The sequence below is a fragment of the Propithecus coquereli genome, unplaced genomic scaffold (genome assembly GCF_000956105.1).
Source record: "Propithecus coquereli isolate 6110/MARCELLA unplaced genomic scaffold, Pcoq_1.0 Scaffold599, whole genome shotgun sequence".
NCBI classification, from domain to species: domain Eukaryota; kingdom Metazoa; phylum Chordata; class Mammalia; order Primates; family Indriidae; genus Propithecus; species Propithecus coquereli.
In genome coordinates, this window is record NW_012151940.1 from 904,741 (window position 1) to 926,689 (window position 21,949).

At 58.4% G+C, this 21,949-nt stretch overlaps 1 protein-coding gene across 1 annotated transcript in view; it reads right to left on the bottom strand.

Annotated features, from left to right (window-relative positions):
- Nucleotides 1–21,949, bottom strand: part of CEMIP (cell migration inducing protein, hyaluronan binding) — a 60,888-nt gene that overhangs the window by 27,191 nt on the left and 11,748 nt on the right. The window contains exons 6-12 of the mRNA XM_012659103.1: nucleotides 21,777–21,847; nucleotides 20,693–20,788; nucleotides 19,933–20,054; nucleotides 14,731–14,863; nucleotides 13,878–14,069; nucleotides 9,474–9,649; nucleotides 8,579–8,788 (exon numbers count right to left, since the gene is read on the bottom strand). Of these exons, the coding sequence (XP_012514557.1) occupies nucleotides 8,579–8,788; nucleotides 9,474–9,649; nucleotides 13,878–14,069; nucleotides 14,731–14,863; nucleotides 19,933–20,054; nucleotides 20,693–20,788; nucleotides 21,777–21,847 (1,000 nt within the window). The remainder of the gene's footprint in view (nucleotides 1–8,578; nucleotides 8,789–9,473; nucleotides 9,650–13,877; nucleotides 14,070–14,730; nucleotides 14,864–19,932; nucleotides 20,055–20,692; nucleotides 20,789–21,776; nucleotides 21,848–21,949) is intronic.

The following is a 21,949-nucleotide window of genomic DNA, read 5'->3' on the forward strand; positions in this document are numbered from 1 at the left end:
GCCAGACAGGGCTGCAAACTCCAGCTCCTCGGTTTCCTCCGGGAGTCACCGCGTCGGAGGGGGACGCAGAAAGAGCGTTCGGACAGACGCTGAGAGACCAGGGCTGCGGGCCAGCGGCACACCCTGCGGCCTGGGCATCCCGGACAAGCCTCCGTTCCTCAGTCACTTTCCCCACCACAGAGCGAAGGACTTCAACTCCGTGACCCCCGAGAGCCCCTCCGGGTCTGAACCCCTCAATCTCAGAATTCAAAGGGGCTAAAAGGACCGTGGCCGGAGCCCCTCCTCCCTGTCAGTGCCAGACGCTGCTCGCAGCGCCCCTGCCGGGCACCCCTCTGCTCAGACACCCCGGAGAGGAGGCGCTGACCAGCCCCCGGGGGGCCTCTCCCCAGTGGGCAGTGGTGAGAAACACCCCCACCTTCTGCCCTCCCTCCCGCCCAGGTGCTGGCTGCCCAATGGCGTCACCCAGCCAGGGGCCCTGCTTCCTGCGACGTCATCCAACCCCCTCATGAAGTACCTGCCGCCACACCATGCACGGAAAACCCGCACACCTTCCGGAAACAGCCCCTCCCTCGGCGCTGTCCTGTGCGGTGCGGTGTTCAGCGGCGTCCCTGGCCCCCGCCCGCTAGGTGCCCGTAGCACCCCTCGGTTGTGACAACAAAAATTTCTCCCAGCGTTCATTGCCAACTACTCCGTTGCGGGCGGGAGGTGACAAAATCAGCTCTGAGAAGCACGGATGTGGGGTGAGCACCCCGATTCCTGCAGACGCTCTCACGTGACAGCTGCTACTCCCCAACTCCCAGGCAGCCATCCTATGGAAGTGTCCCCAGACCAGGCCCCTCATGTCCCAGCACTGGCCTGGCCTCTTACGTCTTACGTAACCCTCTGGTGAATTTTTTTAGAGATGAGAAAAGTGGGACTCAGAGAAGTTGAGTGATTTGCCCAAGTTACACAAGCCTGGTGCGCAAAGCCACGGCTGGAACTTGCTCTTCTCACTGTCCACTCACTTCCTAAGGGTGGGACACACACAGGCCGCCCTGTTCCAGGCGAGCTCTCTGTCCTCTGCGACAGGCGTCCCTCCCTCCACCCGCCGCCACAGGCCAGGGCGTGACCTTGACTCACTCAGCCCTTCAATAAGCACTTGGGTCAACCCGAGGTCACCAGTGGGACTGCTGCCCTTTCTCCCCTTGAGCCACGAAATCTGTTATAAATAGTCTGGACAGACGGACACGGGAGAGGGGCAGGAAACGGGGCCCTCCGGCTGGCGGGGACATCTGAGCTCGAGTCCAGCGCCTTCGCTCTGCAGAGGAGGGACGTGGGTGTCCCAGGGCACCCGGCCACCTCACGGTGGAGCCCTGCTCAGACCCAGCCTTCTGCCCACAGCTCCTCTTAAATCCTGGGCGCCCACCTGCCCGCTGCCTGGGTCACACTCCGGGAAGCCCGTCTCTGAATGCGAGTGAATAATGAGTTGGGTACGTTTGCACTTTAACAAATGCCTGGGAAAAGCAAGCCCTCCGAGATCCCTGAGACGCGCTACGGAGAGAAAAACCTCACTGAACGGAAGAAAAATAACCACTATTTATGGGGTGTCGAATGTTTTACACGTTGCCTCATTTCAACCCTATTACGGTATTATTCCGTAAACAACACTGAGACTTACACCGTCACCTGTCACGTCTCCTGCAAGGACAGCACTGGGACCGATTCCCACCTGCCTGATTCCACACCTGTGCGCTAATCCACACTCAGCAGCGCTGGAAAGAAAGCCCCTCACTTTAGGTTGTGTTTCTTTCCTCCCACTGGGGCGGGTGAGGGTGGCACGCAGAGCCAAGAGAAGACACAGTTCGAGTCTTCGCTCAGCCACAGACTTGCCGTGTGACCTGCCTGCGTGTCCCTGAGCGATAGGGTGACGTCTAACGTTCCTTCCGGCTCTAATGTCTCGGGATTGCCCCTACTCGGGATTTCCCGGAATTAAATATTTACACCGTGACCTCGCTTGAGATGATACACGTCAGGCAGGTGGACGCAGACAGAGTAGCGCGCAAGCACACGCGTGTCACCGGTGGTCACCCAGTGCCTACTCGCCGGCCGGCGGATCTGTGAGCTCCTGGCAGTTCCCCTGCGCGACCTGTATTTCCCTTGTTCTCCTGCCCCTGAGCTCCACCCACCCGCTTTGCTCTCCTGGAATCCCCGCCCTGCCGATGGGGCAGTCGAGGAAGCAGTTCTGAAAGCCGTTTGAGGTCTTCCGCCGCTGTCAGGTGTGGTCTGGGGGTGAGATTGGGAAGGAGAACATTCCCGGGCTCCCCGGTCGATTAAAGACCCCGAGACGGCCATCAGGGACTATTTCAATCAGAGCGACCGCTTACTTAGTTCACGGTCTGAACGGGACATTTTGAGAGCGGAGGGGGTGCTACTAGCCGTTGAGCTGGGACAACGGGTCCAACATGGAACCGTTCTGTGCAAATCGGGACATGGCTGTATGTCCCTCCCACCAGCACACAGCAAGTAAAATAAGCCGCTGTTTGACATAAACACACACAAACGGACACGAACTGCACTTGTTCCTGCCATCCAAGGTGGGTGTGACACCGTTCACACTAGCAAATGCAGCAAATGCAGTCACGTTAGAAAGAAGACTGCCATTTCCGAGCTTCTGCCGTTATTTTAAAAACGTTTCTGAACCGCAGGAGAGAAGGCCCCCTTGGAGTGGGGCAGGGGGCTGCTTGCTTTGCAGAGCGTCTTAATGAGTTTTGAATATGCAAATAGAGGCTGGGACAGATAGCCCAAGGACTCTGCCTAATAAGGGAAGGAATGAGAGAGCGAGGCAGCCAGGGAGGTGGGGAGCGGTGGGCGAGGAGGAGGAGGAGGAGGAGGAGGAACTCAACACCCAGGTTGGGGCAGGGAGGGTTTGACTATAGCGGGGCCTGCGACTTCACTCTTACTGTTGGCTTCTGCGCTGGGCTGGACTGTGATGTTCTCCCCGCTCCATCCCCCCCATCCTCCCACCCTCCCCCACCCCTCCCCCACTCTACCAGTGAGAGCCCTGAGCCGGTGGTGAAGCTTCTGGGTTCCACCTCTGAGCTCGGGTGCAAAGCAGAGATGGCAGCAGCCGTGTGAGTTGAGACCTGAGTGAGGCTGAGAATTCGAGAAACTGGAAAGGGGTTAGGCAGGAAAAACGGAAGCCACTCGCGCCATTCCCGAGCTCTGCGGCTGGCAGAGGGGGCGCTGGGTCTCCCGCCACGCGCACACGGGCTCTGCCTGCAGCAGAGCGCAAAGCAAGGGTGTGCCTACGGCTGGCGGGCTTGGGCGCTGGCTGTGGGCACGCGGATGGCACGCCCTGGAGTAGCGCAGGGCATACCTGTGAGGCTGCATGTGGCGTCCTGTTGGGGACATCCTGGTTTCAAGCGTCTGGTTGCTACAGAAGGAATTTAGGTCAAAGATGACACATTTCAAGCAGCATACAAGGTGGGAACGAAGGACAGGACGTGTTCATCCCCGTCCCCCATGTCTTTCTCTGCTTTAAAGAAGGAGGGAGGACGGAACACGCAGAACCATACTGGACTTTTTCTACCTTCCGCAAAAACACCGCAATGGAGGAACAGGGAGGTGATTGCCCCACGTCCTGCCTTGGGGTTCAGGAACCCGCATTAAGACCCAGTGGGAGCCCATTTGCACCCCCACTCCCGCCATCCAGTCTGCGCATGACGTGCCCTGGAGGCCTCTGTGAAGCAGCTGCGCCCCGCATCTGCCAGGGCCGACCACCTTGGTGCCAGCCCCGGCGTCAGAGGAAGGACCACACCGACAACGTCGCTGTCACGGGAAGCAGGCCCCAAACTCTGTTCTGTAGCACACTAGCTCCGTGAGCCGTAAAACTCGTGTGGAACAAAGGCTCTGTGGCTACCTGAGTTCAGGCACTTAGGAGAATCAAAGCTAAGCCTGTGCTGTTACTGTCAGCCGTCGCCATGCCCGCACGCACAGCAAATTTCCAAAAAGGAGAGGGGGCATGTGCGGTGTTTGCCGAGGTCACCTAACTACAGAGGCCGCTCCTGCACTGTAAGGACACCTGCCTCTATGTCACGGACCCAGCGCTGCTTGCACAGGACACAGGTAGAGACGCTCACTGATGATCCTGTTCAGTATCACACACACCATCTGGCTCAATCTTCCTAAAATCCCTTGGAAGTTGGGGCTACCATCATCCTCACTTTACACGGGAGGAAACTGAGGCCCAGACAGTTTCCGTCGGTCCCCGAGCTCACGCTGGCAGATTAGAACTCGGGTCTCCGTGACTCTGCTCTCCAACCGCAACGTCCTGCTAAAGCCTGCAGTGCTCGTCACGTGGAAAACAGCGAGGAGCTGGATGAGGGGGCGAGGGGTCGTGGCTCTGTTAAGCTCAGTGGTGACATTGGGGAGTGACGTTGCGGAGAGCCATCGCCAGGCTCAGAGAGAACAAAGGCTGAGAAGCCCACATCTGCCAGTCCGGGGGGAGGGAGAGGGGAGTTGGCGGCAATGAGGATTTCAGGCCACTCTTCCCAAAAGTCGGTGGTGAAGAAAGGGCAGGAGCAAAGGTGGCGGGTGGGGCGGAAGGAAGCCGTGCTCTGAGCACGGAGCACGTCGGAGCTGGCTGCGGCCACAGGCAGGGAGGAGCCCTTGAGCAAGGGGCTTCCGGACACTGGTCGGCTGGGGCGAGGGCCCAAGGCACCTCTCAGCTCTGCACAAGCAGCAGCTCCCGTTCTACGGCCCGCATCTGCCTGTGCGGGTCTGGCCCACCTCCAGGTCAGGGCTGGAGCCAGGAGACAGGCTTCTGCGACGCTACTGCGTGGCCTCTGCGTTCCGAATCAGAGTCGAGGCTTCGTCTGTCTCTGGCTTCCTTTCGTCTGGTCAGCTAGAAACAGCTTTCCAAACACAGCCAGCCGTCAGCGAATGCCTCAAGCCAAACACAGGAAGCAAATACCAGTGGAGAACCCAGCTCCGAGGCCGCATCTGAACGTGGCGCTCGCTGCCCCAGCAGTGGAGCGTTTCCAGGGTGACCTGCCAGTCCGTCAACCCGGTACCCGCCCAGGGGCACGGGTTTCGGGGAAGGGCGCCGGGACGCTCCCGGGTCCCTGCTGTCCGTTTGGCTCGCAGAGTCAGGGGCCTGCGCTTCGTCGGGATCCCGAGCCCCGTGGCGATTTGGTTTCGCCCCAGAAAGGCCGCGCAGGGCTGCGGACGCCAGATCCCAGCCCACCAGCTTGGCCCTGAACCTCGGCCCTGAGAGGATTGAGGTCAGAGCCCGTGTGGCCCCCAGGACCAGGCTGCAGCTGGCTCCCTGGCCACCCGGGGTCTGGCGCCACATCCCCGGCAGCCAGCAGGGAGGGCAGGGCGGCCTTGGCGTTCAGGCCACGAGCACCTCTGCTTCCGCGCAGCTGCCCAGGCTCTGCCGCGGAGAGTCCCCTCCACTGTGGGTGCGACTGCAGCCCCGGGGGCCGCTCCCACCCGCCGCCCCTCTTGCCCGAGGCCCGTCTCCCTGACTCAGGCTCCCAGCCTCCTGGGGCCAGCCTACAGCCTGCCAGACGCTCCCTTTCAGTCCCGCCCCGCCGGGGGCCCCAGGGCCCGAAGCCTCCGCCCCGCCCAGCACGCCCTGCCCCCCCCTCCCTGCCCAGCCCGTTCCTGCGCCGAGAGGGCGCTCCCCGCTCTAGGAAGGTTTGCTACTGCAGAGACCGCCTAAAACCCTTCGCTTCACGCATGTTTTGAGGGGTAGGCATCACGTTCTCCACCGCACGCGGGGGACTGAAGACCTCACTGGTTACACGGCGCAAACGAGGCCGCGCAGCAAGCGGGCGGGAAAACACAGCCCCAGGTCCACACTGCAGGGGTGTGTGTGTGTCCACACTGCAGGGGCGTGGTGTGTGTGTGTGTCCACACTGCAGGGGCGTGGTGTGTGTGTGTGTGTGTCCACACTGCAGGGGCGTGGTGTGTGTGTGTGTCCACACTGCAGGGGCGTGGTGTGTGTGTGTGTGTGTCCACACTGCAGGGGCGTGGTGTGTGTGTGTGTCCACACTGCAGGGGTGTGTGTGTGTGTGTGTCCACACTGCAGGAGCGTGGTGTGTGTGTGTGTGTCCACACTGCAGGGGCGTGGTGTGTGTGTGTGTCCACACTGCAGGGGGGTGTGTGTGTGTGTGTGTGTCCACACTGCAGGAGCGTGTGTGTGTGTGTGTGTGTGTCCACACTGCAGGGGCGTGGTGTGTGTGTGTGTGTCCACACTGCAGGGGCGTGGTGTGTGTGTGTGTGTCCACACTGCAGAGGCGTGGTGTGTGTGTGTGTCCACACTGCAGGGGTGTGTGTGTGTGTGTGTGTCCACACTGCAGGTGTGTGTGTGTGTGTGTGTGTGTGTGAGGTTGCCCCGAGACTCGCAACGGCCTCCGCTCTCACCAACCGGGATCTGTAAGGACGGCCTTCCAGTAACCTCATCTCGTCATCTGCGTAAAGTTAAACGGAGGTGAATCTAAGCACAAATGTCTGGAGCATGCAAAGCCCCCAGACTCAGGCAGGACCGTTTCTTGCCTGACCAGTCCCACCTCATACTTCTCCCCACGTGCGCCGACCGCAATCGCCGGCCGGAGTGACAGCGCTGTGATCGCGTTCGCTGCGTCCGTTCTGCAAACCGCAGGCGGGAACGGGCGACCTGCCACCTGCTCCCAGGGCTGCATGGCCCAGGCACTGGCTCCACACTTGCCATGTCCTCTGCTCGCTCAAACCTGGAGACGACCGCGTAGGATGCACGGTGCCCTCCTCCCCACGTCACAGGAGCAAGGAGAGGTGAAGGGACCGCCGAGAGCACATGGCTAGGAAGTGGCAGAACCCCGGCTGCGACTCACGGCGCCTGGCTGCAGAGCCTGGGCTCAGTGTCACGCCGTGTCCCTGACTCTGTACGTATCATACAACCCGTGGTCCTTCAGCTTCAGCCAGAAAACATCCTCCTTTGCGTCCCCCTTGAGCTGCAGAAACACCCTACGCCTTCCCACAACTGCTCCAGAAGGCCCTCCTGCCCCCTGCGGGGAAGAACCGGCCCTGGCGTGTGGCCAGCTCTGCTACGCAAGCCCGTGGGCAGGGGCCGTGGTCTCCCCGGGACACTTGCATATCACTGATCTTCACGACAGCCCTGTGTATCTGCTGCCATTGTCCCACTTGACTGAGGAGGAAACCGAGGTTCAGAGAGGTCAAGCAACTTGCCAGGATCCCACAGCTCACAACCTGGGGATCAAGCTCTCGAACCCTCCTAGACTGGGCTGCAAAGCGCATGCTCTCTCCTCCACAGTCAGTGGGAGGTTTTAAATCAGAGCATTTCAGACGCAGAGACAATAGGCACTGCTTTCCGGTAGAAGAACGCATTGAATAGAACCGCAAGTGGCTTCGCGTGGCACGCTGACAGCCTCCGCCTCCTCCCATCACCACGCGCTGCCTGGGGGGTGCATTCTGCCTGGATTAGAGGCCACAAACCCCAATGCCCCTGGGGGCCGGCAGGCAGTGACAGGAGTGGCACCGGCCAGGGGGGTTTACGGTAACGTCATCGGCTGTGGTGGGCCCAGGGCACGCTGGAGATCACACACCGGCTCTGCGTGGTAGCCGCGACTGCTCCGAGCCACTGTGGCCACGCAGGCAGGCGGGACCAGTGCTGCCAACTCACCCTGCTGCTCAAGAGAAGCCAGGGATCCGGATTTTTATGTGGAATCTCTTCGTTTTTAAATGATGGAAACTAATTCAAATGTTTCTCTAAACACCATTTAAGCCAAACACAACACATCTGGTTGGGGGACTCAGCTCGCAGGGTGGCATTTTGCAACATCCGGTTTTAAAGTTTATAGAGGCTATAAGTGTAGTTCATTTAAAGAAAGTTCAGTTTAGTGTGAAATTATCAATTTAGCATAAAAATTATCAAATGTTTCTCTAAACACTGTGCAAGCCAAACACAACACATCTGGTTGCTGGATTCGGCCTGCAGGGTGCCATTTTGTGATGTCCTGTTTTAAAGTTTGTAGAGGATGTAAGTTTAGTTCCTTTGGAGAAGGATGGATTTAGCGTAAAAATTATCTGTGGAAATTAAGACACACCTCGGACAGGTACGCCAGTTTGCTAACGAGGGTACTTCTGCCAGCAGTGCCTGCTCTGGAGGAACCCTCGGGTCGACAGAAGAAAAGGGCCCGGTGCTGCCACTGCCTCGAATTGGTTGGCAGGTGCCCAGCCCAGAGTCCTCGCAGGACCCCCTCGTCTGCAGCTGGCAGATCCGTCACGCTGGGTGGCCACTGAATGGTCCCCAGACCTCACGTCACGCCAGTGAGGCTCAGCAGAAACTGGACTCCCCGCAGCCACGGCAAACCACAAACCAATCAGTGTCCCATCTCTGCAGCGTGGGCCTTTGGTAAGGACACACCCCTGCTCTCCTCTTCCTGCCTGGTGGTGACCTTCTCTCGGTCTACGTCTTCCTGAAATCTGAGCTAAGGATGGTTCAACCCCCAGTGGTCCTGGACTGAGTGTCCAGGTCCAACACCCCCTCCCATGCCAACCATCCCCGGCCCGGCCCCAGACCCCCCGGGGTGCTTACCAACAGGCCGTTGGAGCCGTGGACGGTGACGCAGCGCGAGTACGTGTGGTGGATGGAGAGGTCCCGGACGTAGGTGGGTGGGTCGTAGCCTCCCCTTCCGTCCACGTCGCCGGCCAGGTGGAAATGAATCGGGTACTGACCCAGCAGCTGCTGCCCCATGTGCTTCAGCTCCACGCCCTCCAGGTGTGCCGCCCTGAACCCCAGTGCAAACTGGGAAGGGGCCGAGCGTCAGGAGGCGCCCGTGAGACGCTTCCTGATCCCCCCGGCTGGTGCCCACCTCCCGTGAATGCAAGGTGTTGTCCTCAAGGTGTTCCGTCAGTCCCCACCCAGGGACTCCGTAGATCAAAGACACTCTCTGGTAGGGGTGAGGACGCCTGACCCTTCTCACATGAGGGGAGACAGGAAGGCGCTACTAACGGCAGAGGACGTTGCCAGGCAACGGGCTGCTTGGCTCGGAGATGCTCGGGGGCTGCGTGATGGCTGGGGCTCGCTTCCGCCCTCCTTTCCTGCCTCCCCAGCCACGGAGGGATAGGAGGAAGAGTGCTATGTCCCAGCGATCTGGGACAGCCTAGGGGTGCTGGCGGAAACCACACCCTGGGAGCACTGGGGACTCCAGGTCACAGTGGGCTGGGGGGGACCCAGAGTCTGTGCCATCGCCCCCACCTGAGACCTTCCCCTGGTGCAGGGGGACAGGACGCTGACTCAGGAACCTTCGAGAGCCCATGCTCTGGTGGCGCGAGTGCGTGGAGGGGCCACACACTCCCTCCGCAACACCCCACGGCCACTCCCGTGGGGCTCGAGGGAACCGCCTGACCAGGGAAACCAACCCACAGGCTGGCCCCCTGGGAATCTCCCGGGAGCGGGGGGCTGAGGCCTCCACCAGGCAGGGCCCCACCTTGATGTGGCCTCCAAAGGTGTCGAAGTCAAAGAAGCTGCAGAGGTGCTTGCTGTAGGGGTAGCACCCGGCCTCCATCTCGCCCATCACCACGATGTTCCGGCTCAGGAGCCCGACCTCGGCACGCATGTCCACGCCGTCCACCTCCTCCCCCATGTGCAGGTACAGCGGCTTCCCTGGGGCAGAAAGGGGGCGGTAGGAAAGAGCAGGTACCCTGTGCCCACCGTGCTTGGCCCTGCCGGGTGCTCCCAGGTGGCCGCTTGCTCATCGCCCAGCCCTGCCCGCGACCCCCGCCCTGCCATAGAGAAGCGTGACGCCCAGTAAGGGGACGGCGTGTGCCTGGAGGTAGAGTCGATTCACAGCTTGCGTGTGTGAGTCTTGGCGGAAAAGGCCGGCTGCCCGCACAAGTGCTCCCTGTTCTGCTTTTCAGTAGGAGGCCCTCCCGCCTCGCGGCTGGACACGCGGCGGCCCAAGGGGGCGGCACTTCCCAGCCCGCTTGCCGTGGGGCACGGCACCGGGATGGGACGGAGGGCCAGCCTCGCCACGCAGACGAGGACCAGCCCTGAGACGCAGCGGGAGCGAGAACCCTGGTGCCCTAGAGTGCCGCCCCGCTGGGATTCTCCCGAAGATAAAGCAGCCCCCGTGTCGCGTCCTGTCACAGCGGCCAGGTCCCACCTGCTTCCCTGAGCCTCGCGGAGAGGTGGACCTGCCGCCCGGTGCCCCAGAAAGAGCCAGATCGGAGCTTCCGTGTCCCCCACTGTGGCCGGCTCTGTGCCTCGGTGGTGCCGTGCGGGGCCGTGGACGAGAGGCTGCACCCCACTCTGTACAGACCTCCCCGCCACCTCGCCCCCTCCCTCTGGCCTCGGGGGAGAGAATGCTCCTCCTGTGCTCCGACTCCCCAGAACCCCCATGTTCTCAAGGTGCTGGACCCCAAGAGCTCACCTTCCCCCGTGGCTTCATTTCCTCGTGCACTTGGGCTCCTAACTCTCTGTTTTCAGACTTCCCTGGGCCTCCCCATCCTTAAAAAACTAACACACAAAGACCTTTTCCCCGACTGTGTTCCCCCTCCCAGCTCTTGCCAGTCTCTTCCCCGCTGTGGCCAGAGTCCCTGAACCGTGGCGGCACCTACCCCTCCACCGACCCTCCGCTCTGCCCCCATCTCCCTCCCCACGGTGCTCAGTCTCCTGCCAAACACAGTCCCCTCCCCCTCCATCTGCGCAGAAAACGCATCTTAAGGAAGGTGCAGGGCGACAGGAGTTCAAACTGCAGAACTGTCTTTGATTTACAGCCCCGAATTCTTTTCCACAGTAAAGAGATCTCAGCCGGGCTCTAAATTTGGCTCGTTGCGGAGACTGCTGACCTGGCTGCAGACACTGTCTCTGCCATTTGAGGATGCAATTACAGGGAGCTGCAATCTCCCACGCGGACCCGCAGCCTGGACCACACCGCCCACGCCACTCGCCTTTCACCGTGACCTTGACTTCCTCCACCGGGCCCTTGCCTCAGCCCCAGATACCGTCGGTGTCCACATGTGAAGGCCGCGGTTATAATGAGCCCTGAGCAACCACCCAGCCTGGTGACCTTGCCCCGCTCTCTGAACCACAGGGAGGCCCGACCCCTGCCTGCCCCTCACACCCTGCAAGCCTGCGGTGTTTCCAGGGTGTTTGCTGCTTTGGAATTCTGCAGACTCAGGGAGGCCGTGGTTTCTTTGAAGCATCGTATTCAAGATGTGAAATTGGTGGGTGGCAAATCCGACACAGTACCTCCTTTGGGCTGGGCATGGGTCTGCTATCGCTGCAGTAACAAGTCACCACAACCTTAGTGGCTTGGAAACAACGCAAATTCATTCTCTTACAGTCCTAGAGGTCAAGGCTAAAACCACGGTGTGAGCAGGGCTGGTTCCTCGCGGAGGCCCCAGAGGAGATCTGCTCCTTGCTCTTTCGGGTCCAGTGGCTGCCTGCCTGCCCACGACCCCTTCCTCCCTCCGCAACGCACACCACTGCAGTCTCGGCTCCTGCCATCGCATCACCTTCTCTTCCGACCCTGACCTTCCTACTGCTCTCTTACAAGGACCCTAAGGTCACACTTGGCCCACCGAGATAAACCAGGGTAATCTCCCACCTCCGCAGCCTTGATTTGTCACATCTGCGATGTCCCTTTGGCCAGGTAAGGTTACATTTGTGGGAACTGAGGATTAGGATGTGGACGTATCTGTGAGCCACTATTCAGCCTGCCACAGAATCCTTCTTTAACAAGTCTCAGCTTAAAAAAGTAATTTCACAAAGAGTTTACTTAGTGTGATATACTATCATTTCCTAACTTATCTGATGCCAAAGGTCGTGCCCGGCCAGATGGGTCAGGAGTGACGGAGGCAGGAAGGCTTCCATCCCTCAGCCTCCTCCCCGCCAGGGCTCCCGCCAGGACCTGCACAAAACCTCAGCGTCACTGTCACCACGGCAGCCAGTTTATCTGTCCTGTCCCAGCATTCGCGGGCCACTCCCCGCCGGCTATGGAGGGAAGCTGGTGCCCGACCCCTGCCCCGTGCCCCATCCTGCCTGCGGATGCTCCCACCCGGCCTCCACCCTCCCTTCCTTCTCGAAGCCCAGCCAGGGAAAGGCAGGCGTGGCCAGGCCAGGCCAGATCTGTCCCAAATAATCCAGAAGGGCCAGGAGCACCCCGGGTGAGGGGGCAGGAGGCCCGGGAAATGGAAGGGCTCTGCCCCACCCGGGGCTTCGAATACCGACCTGCTTCCCGCCCTCCGCGCCACCCTCTTCCCGCACGTCCCAAAGGGCAGAGCTGATCGCCCGTAAGAAACACACAGTGCGACCATGACCTGCAGCTGCACCCTTCCTTCCCCTCCCAAGTTTAGTTACGAAATTATTGCCCCAGTATGAATAATAGCTGCGACTAACATTTATGGAGCACTCACCATGTGCTGGGTGCTATTTTAAGTACCTCACACCTATAAATTCCTTTAACCTTCACAACAACCCCATGAAGTGTTATGATCATTATCACCATTCTACAGATGAGGAAACTGAGGCAGAAAGAGGTTAAGTAGTTGTCTAAGGTCATACAGCCGGTAACTGCGGTTCTTGTCATTTGGATCCCAGATCCCTGGTCCCAGAGCCTGGGCCCTTCACGCTTTTCATTTACGCTATTCCGCCTCTACCAAAAAACCAGAATGCCTTCTTCTAAATGTCGTCAGGAACGTGACCTGAGATGGCACGTTCCCATCGCGTTAGGCGTCCGGCTGCAGACAGCCACGCCCAGAGCCTCTCTGCACGAACCGTGTTCAGAGCCGCCCCTCACGGCGCCGCGACTGAGAGGACTGAGATGATCGATTCCCCTTCTCTCCTGGTCATACGTCCTAATTTTGGGGGGGGGAATGAGCCTTTCTCCACCTACTGCAGCCGTAGGAGAACTGTCAGCGCGGGTCCTCGCCTTTCCTGGCCACAGGGTGAGCACACAGGCTGCTCACCTCTCAGACGCTCTCTCCCTGGGAGGCGACTTCTGAGCACCGCGTCCCGGGGCCTGAGCGCGGTGCTTAAAGACAGCAACACCCTAAGGGTGCTGCCCGTTCATTCCTGCTACTGGGATCCCTGAAGCTGTTCTTGTCCTTTGCAGCCTGCTTGAGCAGCTTCGACTTTCGCCCTCGAAGCTGAAGAGACGCCCAGTAAATGCCTTTTTTGCTTAGGATAGTTGAGTTGGGTTCTGTTGCTCACAACCGAAGAACCCTACTTGACACATAGCTCCCCCTGCTAAGAATAGTTACCCAGGGTTATACTTGAGGTCTCTTTTTACCTCTAACAATCTGTGGTTCCAGTAACCTCACATAACATAAATTACAAGGCTTCTAAGTCAAGATTTAGGAGAAGGAAGGAAAACCCAAAAGCTAGAGAGAGATTTAAAGTTTTGTGGCAGATTGAACGACTGCCTAACAAACATTCACTCCCCGCCCCAATCTTGGTGGGAGAAACAAGCTTCGCCGTCCCATCTGTGTGGAGCTTCAGCATGTGATCTGCTTTCGCCAGTGGACAGTGGGTGCGAGCGCTGCCAGTTCTCAGCCTAGGACTTGAGAGTCCGTGGTCCCGCTCACCCTGCTAGGAGCTTTCAACCTTCCTCACGAGAAGAACACGTCCTGGGAAGGAGGAGGCCTATGGAGCTGACCTGAGCCCAACTCTCACTCGGAGCTGGGATCACGCTAGAGAACCTGAACCCCAGACAAGCTGCAGATGCACAAGTAACCAATAAATTCTTGCCATGAAATTTTAGGGTTCTTTTGTCATGCAGCATTAGCAGGGCCATAGCTGACTGATACGGCTTTGTTGTGATTTTAGCTTACTTTAACCCTAACAATGTTCGGATTCATCCAGCCCAGGGAGGGGTTCGTGGAAGTCCTACCTGCCACTTTGACCTGGTTGGAGGCACAGGCTCTGCAGGGAAGCACCTGGAACTCTTCTGCCTGGTACATGGAGAAATCGGTGCTGGCCACGACCAGGGTGTCTCCGGGCTTCCACGACTGCACATTGTCCTCCAGAGTCAGGACGGTGCTGTTCACGTTGGTGTCGATGGTGACCGTGAGCTTGGGCCTCACTGTGACGAAGCAGGAAGGCCGAGATGCAGCCTCTGCCCCTGGCAAGCTGTCGGCCGTCGGCTCCTCCCTCCCCTCCCGAAATAAGTAATCGCAGGTTTGCCTATCCAAAACCCGAATCGCTGGCTCATGCCCTCCCGGTCTTGGTCCAGGTTTTTGAAGTCAACAAAAACCCCACCAGAAAAGAGCCATTCATTAGCTCTGTGCAGGGAATTTTCCACTACTTCTCAGCTGCGGTTAAACGCGGCTTCTCACCGCGCCCACTCCGCCAAGATATAAAACAAATACGGTTTTTCTCAACTGTTATTTACGGTGGCCGTAAACCTCTCCCCCCACCTATTCCCATCCCTAATGACGGCCTTCTGGAGGTGGCCGAGGGCCTCCGAGCGCAGACCCGCCATTTCCCATCCCTTCTAACGAGCACCTCGGCAACCGGCTTCAACACGACAGCAGCCAGAGTGGCAAAGAGCTGCGAGTCCCTGCGGGCCCCTCCCCTTCCCGAAACGCCCCTGGGCGGGGTGGGGCTCCGCTGTCTCCTGCCAACTCAGAGGACCCTTCCGCCACTCCCGGGTCACAAGTGCCCTGCACGAGGAGCGCTGCGTCACTGAGACGCCGGGAGCGGAGCCACGGCTGCGTTTCTGTCCCCCGCGAGGGGCTGCTCACCGGGCTTCCCGCAGAGGAAGCGCACGCGGTAGCTCTGGCAGGCTCGGCCGCGGTCGTAGCACGCGAACCTGTAATCCTGGCCTTTCTTGTAGACAACCTCGGCGCTGAGGCTGATTCCATCCACGGTGGTGGCCTGGGAATGACATGGAAATTACAGAGCAAGTCATTTTTTTTTTTTTCCACAAAGAAGGAAGGCGATGATTAATGTTCCAGACACACACTCGCAAGTCTAAAATCGTCCCTGCTGCAAAACTATCTGCCATGGCCTCGGATTGTCATCCACTGATTGCCCCGTCAGTTCTAAGAAAGGCAGCGCGAAGTCTCGGAACGGGCAAACGCCCTGCCTGGATCCTGCGGCACTCGGTATCCAGGCCGGTGATTTACTGCTACGGCTGGCGAACACTCCACGGGGCACCCGCAGCAAGCATGTGCTGTCACCCCCTGCACCGCCACAGCCAGCCCCAGGAGCGGCGGCTGCCATTCCCTGAGGGCTCGCTGCGTTCAGTCCCCTGGCGCCCGGACATGGCTGCACATCGCGTGGGGAGTTTACATTTATTTATTTATTTTTGACACAGAGTCTCACTCTGTCACCCAGGCTAGAGTGCCGTGGCGTCAGCCTAGCTCACAGCAACCTCAAACTCCTGGGCTCAAGCGATCTTCCTGCCTCGGCCTCCCTAGTAGCTGGGACTATAGGCATGCGCCACCATGCCCGGCTAATTGTCCTATTTTTAGTAGAGACGGGGTCTCGCTCTTGCTCAAGCTGGTCTCAAAATCCTGACCTCAAGTGATCCTCCCACCTCGGCCTCCCAGAGTGCGAGGATTGCAGGCGCGAGCCGCTGCGCCCGGCCAGAGTTTTTAAACAATACTCATGCCCAGACTTCATCCTCGGAGTCTCAGATTTGACAGTATCTGGGCTGCAGCCTGCACAGCTGGATTTAATGGACAGAAAAGTTTGAGCACTGCTTTTGGAGTTATGGAGCTAACCGTTTATGCAGATTATTTCATTCCAACTTCACAGCAAATCTAGGATGTCGTTGCTAGTTTTACAGATAAGGAAACAGACCCTCAGCGAGGTCGAGTCACTTGCCCAGGGTCACGGAGCCAGTCAGTGGCAGAGCCAAACCTGGAACCAACGTATCCTCCCACTCCTGCCCTGAGGTGCTCCGAGCCTGACGTCCTCTGCTCAGATGTCTTCCTCCTCCCCTGGCACTGTGGGCTCCGGGAGGGCAAGGAGCAGGCTTTTGCCCCCGTCCCCAGCTTCTAGCCGGGAGCCCGGCATGGGGGCAGGGCGGGGGGGTCAGTCGGTGAGGGCTGACTGGAGGCAGCTATGAGGCAGTCGGAGAGTTTAGAGCGGGTTCCCAGCAGGGCACGGTCCCTGCCAGCTGGGGCTCATCCCAGAGCCAGGGCGTGTCCGCACTCGGACTGCGACTGTTGTTCAGAGACATGCAATTTAGGCCGAGGGCTGCAGCTGCTGTCGTCTTTGGCACAGAGACCAAAGGGACCAGGGCCGGGTAATAAGGAAGGAAAGTACAGCCAATCAAAAAAAAAAGAGGAGCCTTTTTAGGAAACACTGTTTTGAACCCGGCAGAACCATTATCTTTGTTTTTGTTTTTCTTTTTTTTTTGAGACAGAGTCTCACGCTTTTGCCCGGGCTAGAGTGCCATGGCGTCGGCCTAGCTCACAGCAACCTCAAACTCCTGGGCTCAAGCAATCCTCCTGCCTCAGCCTCCCAAGTAGCTGGGACTACAGGCATGCGCCACCATGCCCGGCTAATTTTTTCTATATATATTTTTAGCTGTCCAATTAATTTCTTTCTATTTATAGTAGAGACGGGGTCTCACTCTTGCTCAGGCTGGTCTCGAACTCCTGAGCTCAAACAATCTGCTCGCCTCGGTCTCCCAGAGTGCTAGGATTACAGGCGGGAGCCACCACACCAGCCAGAACCGTCATCTTTGGCTTGAAAGGGGGGCCGCGCAGACATTCAGCTGCGGTGGAAATCCTGTCCTCTCCTGCAGGCCGCGCACTCACGCCCGCCGTCTGGGTCGTCTCGGCGGCAGAGAGATGGCCGCAGACCCGCTCTCGGACAAAGCTGACGCTGACGCCCAGAGAGGCTCAGGTGTAAGCTCAAGGTCACCTGAATGTCGAGCCCAGAGCTTCTGGCCTCCTGATGTTTCCCCCGAAGCCGACAGAATGGTCCTCAGTAGGAGGCGCCGCATGCCGAGAGCTGAGCAGGGAAACGCCATTGGACGCGGCTGGACACTTTTCCAGGTACAATGTCCGACAAGGAATGCGAGGGAACATCTCAGTTCTGCTGCTTTTTCCTTTTTCTAACCTGAACCATGACTTCAGTTTTGGGTAAGAAGAGTAAAAAGGGGTCCACCGCCATCCGGTGAAACGGTCTCACTTTAAGTACATAATTTTATCATTATTCACGATAACAATAATAAAATAATGAATGATACTATAACTAATGATAAAATAATTTTAAATAACAAGATTTATGAGCTCTCACTTTGGTTTGGGGGCTTCATGTATTGTTGTATTAAATCCATAAAACAACCCCATGAGGGAGCAGTTATTTTCCCCATTTTTGCATGTGGGGAAACTGAGGCACTAAGGTCAACGACCCGACAGGTGGTATCCAGGGGCACGGAAGCGCGGTGGCACTCACTGCTCGGGCCGTGCAGGGTCGGCGCCTGGCGGGGTGCTGCCTCAGCCTCGCCCCTGGCACCTGCCGGCTGACCCACCAGAGCGCCCCAGGGGCAGCTCTGATCTCTCGGGCAGACTCAGATCTTTTCGGCTTTTCGTTTTTTCGTTCTTGTTTTCTGAAGAATCATAAAACATGAGATCTTGGAAAAAGTTTCCTGGAGCTCGACTGGGCCAATGTCACTACTCCCTCTTTCTTCCCAGCCGGCCTCCTGCAATCCTGTCCCCGTCACAGACGTCCTTGACACCCCTCCGGCAGCGCAGGGCAGGGGTCCTGGGACCCACCCTGTGCAGGGCACGCATCCAGGCCCCGGGGCCGGCGCGGCCACAGAGGAGCACACGGGAGGTGGGAGGCCCTGGCGCCAGGTGCCGCGGCAAACTGTGACTTCCCACAGTGGCACAGGTGGGCAGGCGGGACGTCCTGCTTGCTTCATTCTCTCCCCGGGTTAACCGGGCATTCCGCTCCTGGCCTGTGTGTTGGGCACCTTCCGAAAAGGCTGGATCCTGCTTCTCTCCCCTCTCGTGAGCAGGCACAAGGCCGTTTTGCTGTCCTGGCCGTGGAAACAACCGGAGCATGTCGGCACCAGCACCGCCACCCTCCTGAACACAAAGAGATGCTCCAGCAGGGTCTGGGGGCTGCCAACCGGGGCCCGGGGGCAAGCCTGGCACTCAGGTGGCGGCGCCTGCTCCTTTTCTCTAGAGACCAGGTCTGGATTCGCCGCCGGGGCACGTGACCCTCAACCTCCTAGATGACTCCCTCGGCGGGCCTTGGTTTTGCCAAGAAAAAGCCAACGTCCTGTTCTGGAGTCGGGAGCTTTGAGCTAATGAGGGGCTTCAGTGCCCAGCAAACATTCCAAAGGACACTTTCACCGTGGGGAGTCTGGCCTAAGCGTCAGGATAAGGGCATTGCACTGTCCTTGGGTCCTTTATTCTTCTCTGGACCTCAAATAGTTGAGAATTGGAACTCAGGGAATTCACTACCAAGGGTACTTCTTTTGTTGGAAGGAAGCCTGGCCCTGCAACATGGCAGCAGGCTGTGGCTATCGATCAAGTCTGGGGTCAGGTCTTGGCTTGCAGAGTTCTCAGTCTGGGCTTAACAATGTTTTGGGACAGTCACGGCAGGGCCTGTCCGTGCTGGGAGCAAAGTATTAATAAATGCAAGAGTGGGGAATGGCTAAGGCCGCCGTCCTCCCGGCACGGGGAGGTGGTCTTCCGATCAACAGTGGTCTGCAGCAGACGCTGGCAGCGCAGACACCAGTGGGATTTGAAAACCCTGTAAGCATTTCTCGAGGATTTCCAGAGGTATTTGGAGAGGGGAGGTTGGTAAAGAACTTTGCTTCCTGTGGTCAAGTGAACGACAGGGATAAGACCACGGCGATTTCAGAATTAAAGCTGGAACGTTCAGGGTTGCAAGAGAAAATTAAAATTAAATCTGGGAAGGATGTGCTTTGTGGGGGGGTCAGTGCTTTTCGAGTCTGCTGGACCCAAGGAGAGTCTGCATCTTGCAACTTAATCTGGGTAAATCCTTCCCAATAACAATGGAGCCCTGGGGAGGGAAGCGGCCAGGCCCAGTGACGAGAAAGGTTTCCTCGACCTTCGCCAAGTGCAGAACAGAGTTTGCCCTTGGACAGGCGGCTCCCACAGTGCACCGGGGAGGGTGGATGTTCTGGCCCAGAGAGGGCCGTGGGGAGGAGGCACAGTCAGATGACCTGGGACCCAAGCGTCCACCGTCTGGGAGAAAGCGCTGTACGAATCTGGTCACTGTTTTTATTGGCTGAAAGGGGATAAAGCGGGCAGTGATGGCCTTTCTCGAATGACTTCAAACTCTATATCAAGCATTTAAGCGTCTCAAGCCTTGTTTAAGAACAAGCCTGGGCGTGCGGAAATCAGCCCCGTTACTTTGCCTGCGTCCCCTCCCTCCTCTGCGCCCGGAGCCCAGCATCCCACCAGCCGAGCTGGGCGCTGGGAGGCCTGTGTCCTTACTCAGCACCTCCCTGGCGAAGCCAACGAGAAAGTCGAGGCGCCTTCAGATACAATCAACTGCGAGGGAAGCCCCGAGCGCACGCCGTCCAGTCTGAGAATGTGGCTCAGACGGGGCTCAGCGGAGCACAGGCCGCGGGCGTGCTCCGTGTCTGGGCCGGCCCGGCCTGCACCCCAGATCCTAGCTGCACCCTGTGCACACTGGGCCCTGAGGAAACCAGCTGGGGAGCCAGGCTGTGCGGGCCCCGCGCAGCCCTGCGTCCGGCGCTCTGCCATGGCTGGAGAGACGCAGGCGCGGGAGGCAGAGAAGGGACGCAGGAGCTGGACCCAGGAAAGAATCTGAGTCCCCGCTTTGGGCAGAAAATAAGCCTCCACTTCAGTCTCTACCATGACTGACCCTCGGGCTTGCCCATCTCACGGGAGGGCCGGGGAATCGCGCCGCCCCGTGACAAGACACAGGGATACAGAGTCTCCTTCAGAGCGAAGCCCTCTGCCTGTCCGAGGGGAGTTTGGTACCTGAATGTCAATGGGACGATTGCAGATCTTTCCGGGGTGAGCCGCCCAGAGGTCTGAAATTTTCTCCCCGCCTTTAGCCTGGGGCACCTTGTCGTGGTCGAACCACTCCGTCCACTCCACGTCTAGGCGAGAAGCAAAGAGCAGGGTCAGACAGGAGGTCGTCCGTGACGGCAAGTCACACTGGACGGTCACGGCCAGTGTCGTCCCCAAGCACGACAGGGATGAATATCACCCGCCTGTACCTGCACCCGGCTGAGGCAGGGGTGGCCCTGAACAGTCTGCCTGTTCTCCTACCTCCCATCTTTTAATTAAAACACCTCTTACTGAGTTTCTTGTTTTATACAAGCAGTATGTACTCTTTGTTATTGCAAAAGCAAAGAAATGAAAAGGAGAGAAACAAAATCCCTCCGTAAACCTGTTATCTGAGGACCGTCTCCAGCACTGCGGCTCTGCAGCCCCGCGGTGGGGCTGGTGGACGGTCAGGCCCTGTTCCCGCCTGCGCTGCCTGGCGCATGAGAGATATTCTGCGAACCAAACTGAAGGCCACGACTCCCAGTGAGGTGAAATTCCAACCTTAGCCAGGGCCACTGGTTAACGCGGCTGGACTGATTAAAGACAGCTCGCGGTTGCCAAGTTTTAGTTCATTCTGCAACAGGTAAGTGGCTCTCTTGGAGCAAGAGGAAAATCCTTGTTCTGCAAAGACTGATTCCTGCCTTTTATCCCACAGCTGGGTGTTGCTAAGTCGCCCCACACTCCTCACCTTGAACCCACTCGCTGGACGAAGAGACGTTGAAATGCTCGCCGTGCTCTGTCTGGAACAGTTTGGACACCCGGGCGGCGGCGGAGCCTCGGTGTCCTGTCGGAGAGACCAGACGCTTCAGCAACCAGACAGACCCACAGACACAAAGGTCGTGATTCCAAGGCAGGGCGACCCCCCTGCACACATGGATCTTGAGCCGTTTCTTTTTAAAAAACAAATTTAAGTTAAAGAAAAATATCAGGCCATTCTTTCACTTGGGAAGCAACAGATTATTGTCCAGTTTTTAAATTTCCACTTGGAAAGTTTAGTCGTGGCATTGCAACAAAGCCGGTTTTGGAGCCCGTCCTTTCCCACGATCTGAATTTGTCCCCGGGATCAGAACCAGCAGCGCCTCCCGCAACCCTTGCTGCGCCGGGGAGGCCACTTGTGCAGTGAAGGCCCATCTAACGAGTCGCTGTAGCTCGAAATACCACCCCTGCTGACTCTGTCCCAGTTCTTTTCTCTCCTTCTTTCCTTCCTCCCTCTCCTCTCTCTCACTCTCTCTCTCTCTCTTTCTTTTGACAGGGTCTCACTCTGTCACCCTGGGTAGAGCTCAGTGGCATCAATCTAGCTCACAGCAACCTCCAACTCCCGGGCTCAAGCAGTCCTCCTGCCTCAGCCTCCCAACTAGCTGGGACTACAGGTGCACGCCACACCCAGCTAATTTTTCTATTTTTGGTGGAGACGGGGTCTCGCTCTTGCTCAGGCTGGTCTCCAACTCCTGAGCTCAAGCGATCCTCCCGCCTCGGCCTCCCAGAGTGCTGGGATCACAGGCATGAGCCACCGCGCCCGGCCATGTTCTTATCTTTTCTATGCCACCTCTATGTTTTGGATTAAGTCAACGAAGACTTCGTTGAACATGTGAATACTGTTGCGAGTGATGGCCTTCGACCAGTACAGACCTTTGCCACTGTCGTGTGACAGGCCAGTGAAGCAGCCGCCACTCGAGCTGGGGGATGGGAGCTGCGCTCTGAGGGGAGGGGCCCACCCGGGGGACCCCGCGCCTCGGGCCAGAGGGAAGCAGGCTCTTGCCGGCTGTTATTACCGTGGTATTCGATGTGGTCTTCAACCGAAGAAGAGGGATTCCCTTTCACAGTCAGGAAACTCCAAGGGTGTCTGAAAAAACACAAAAGTCGAGTTCTGCCCACGTCTGAACCTGTGCTGGGGGCAGAGCTGAAACAGCGTCCAGCGGACGAGCAGCCGTCCCGCGTCCGGGGG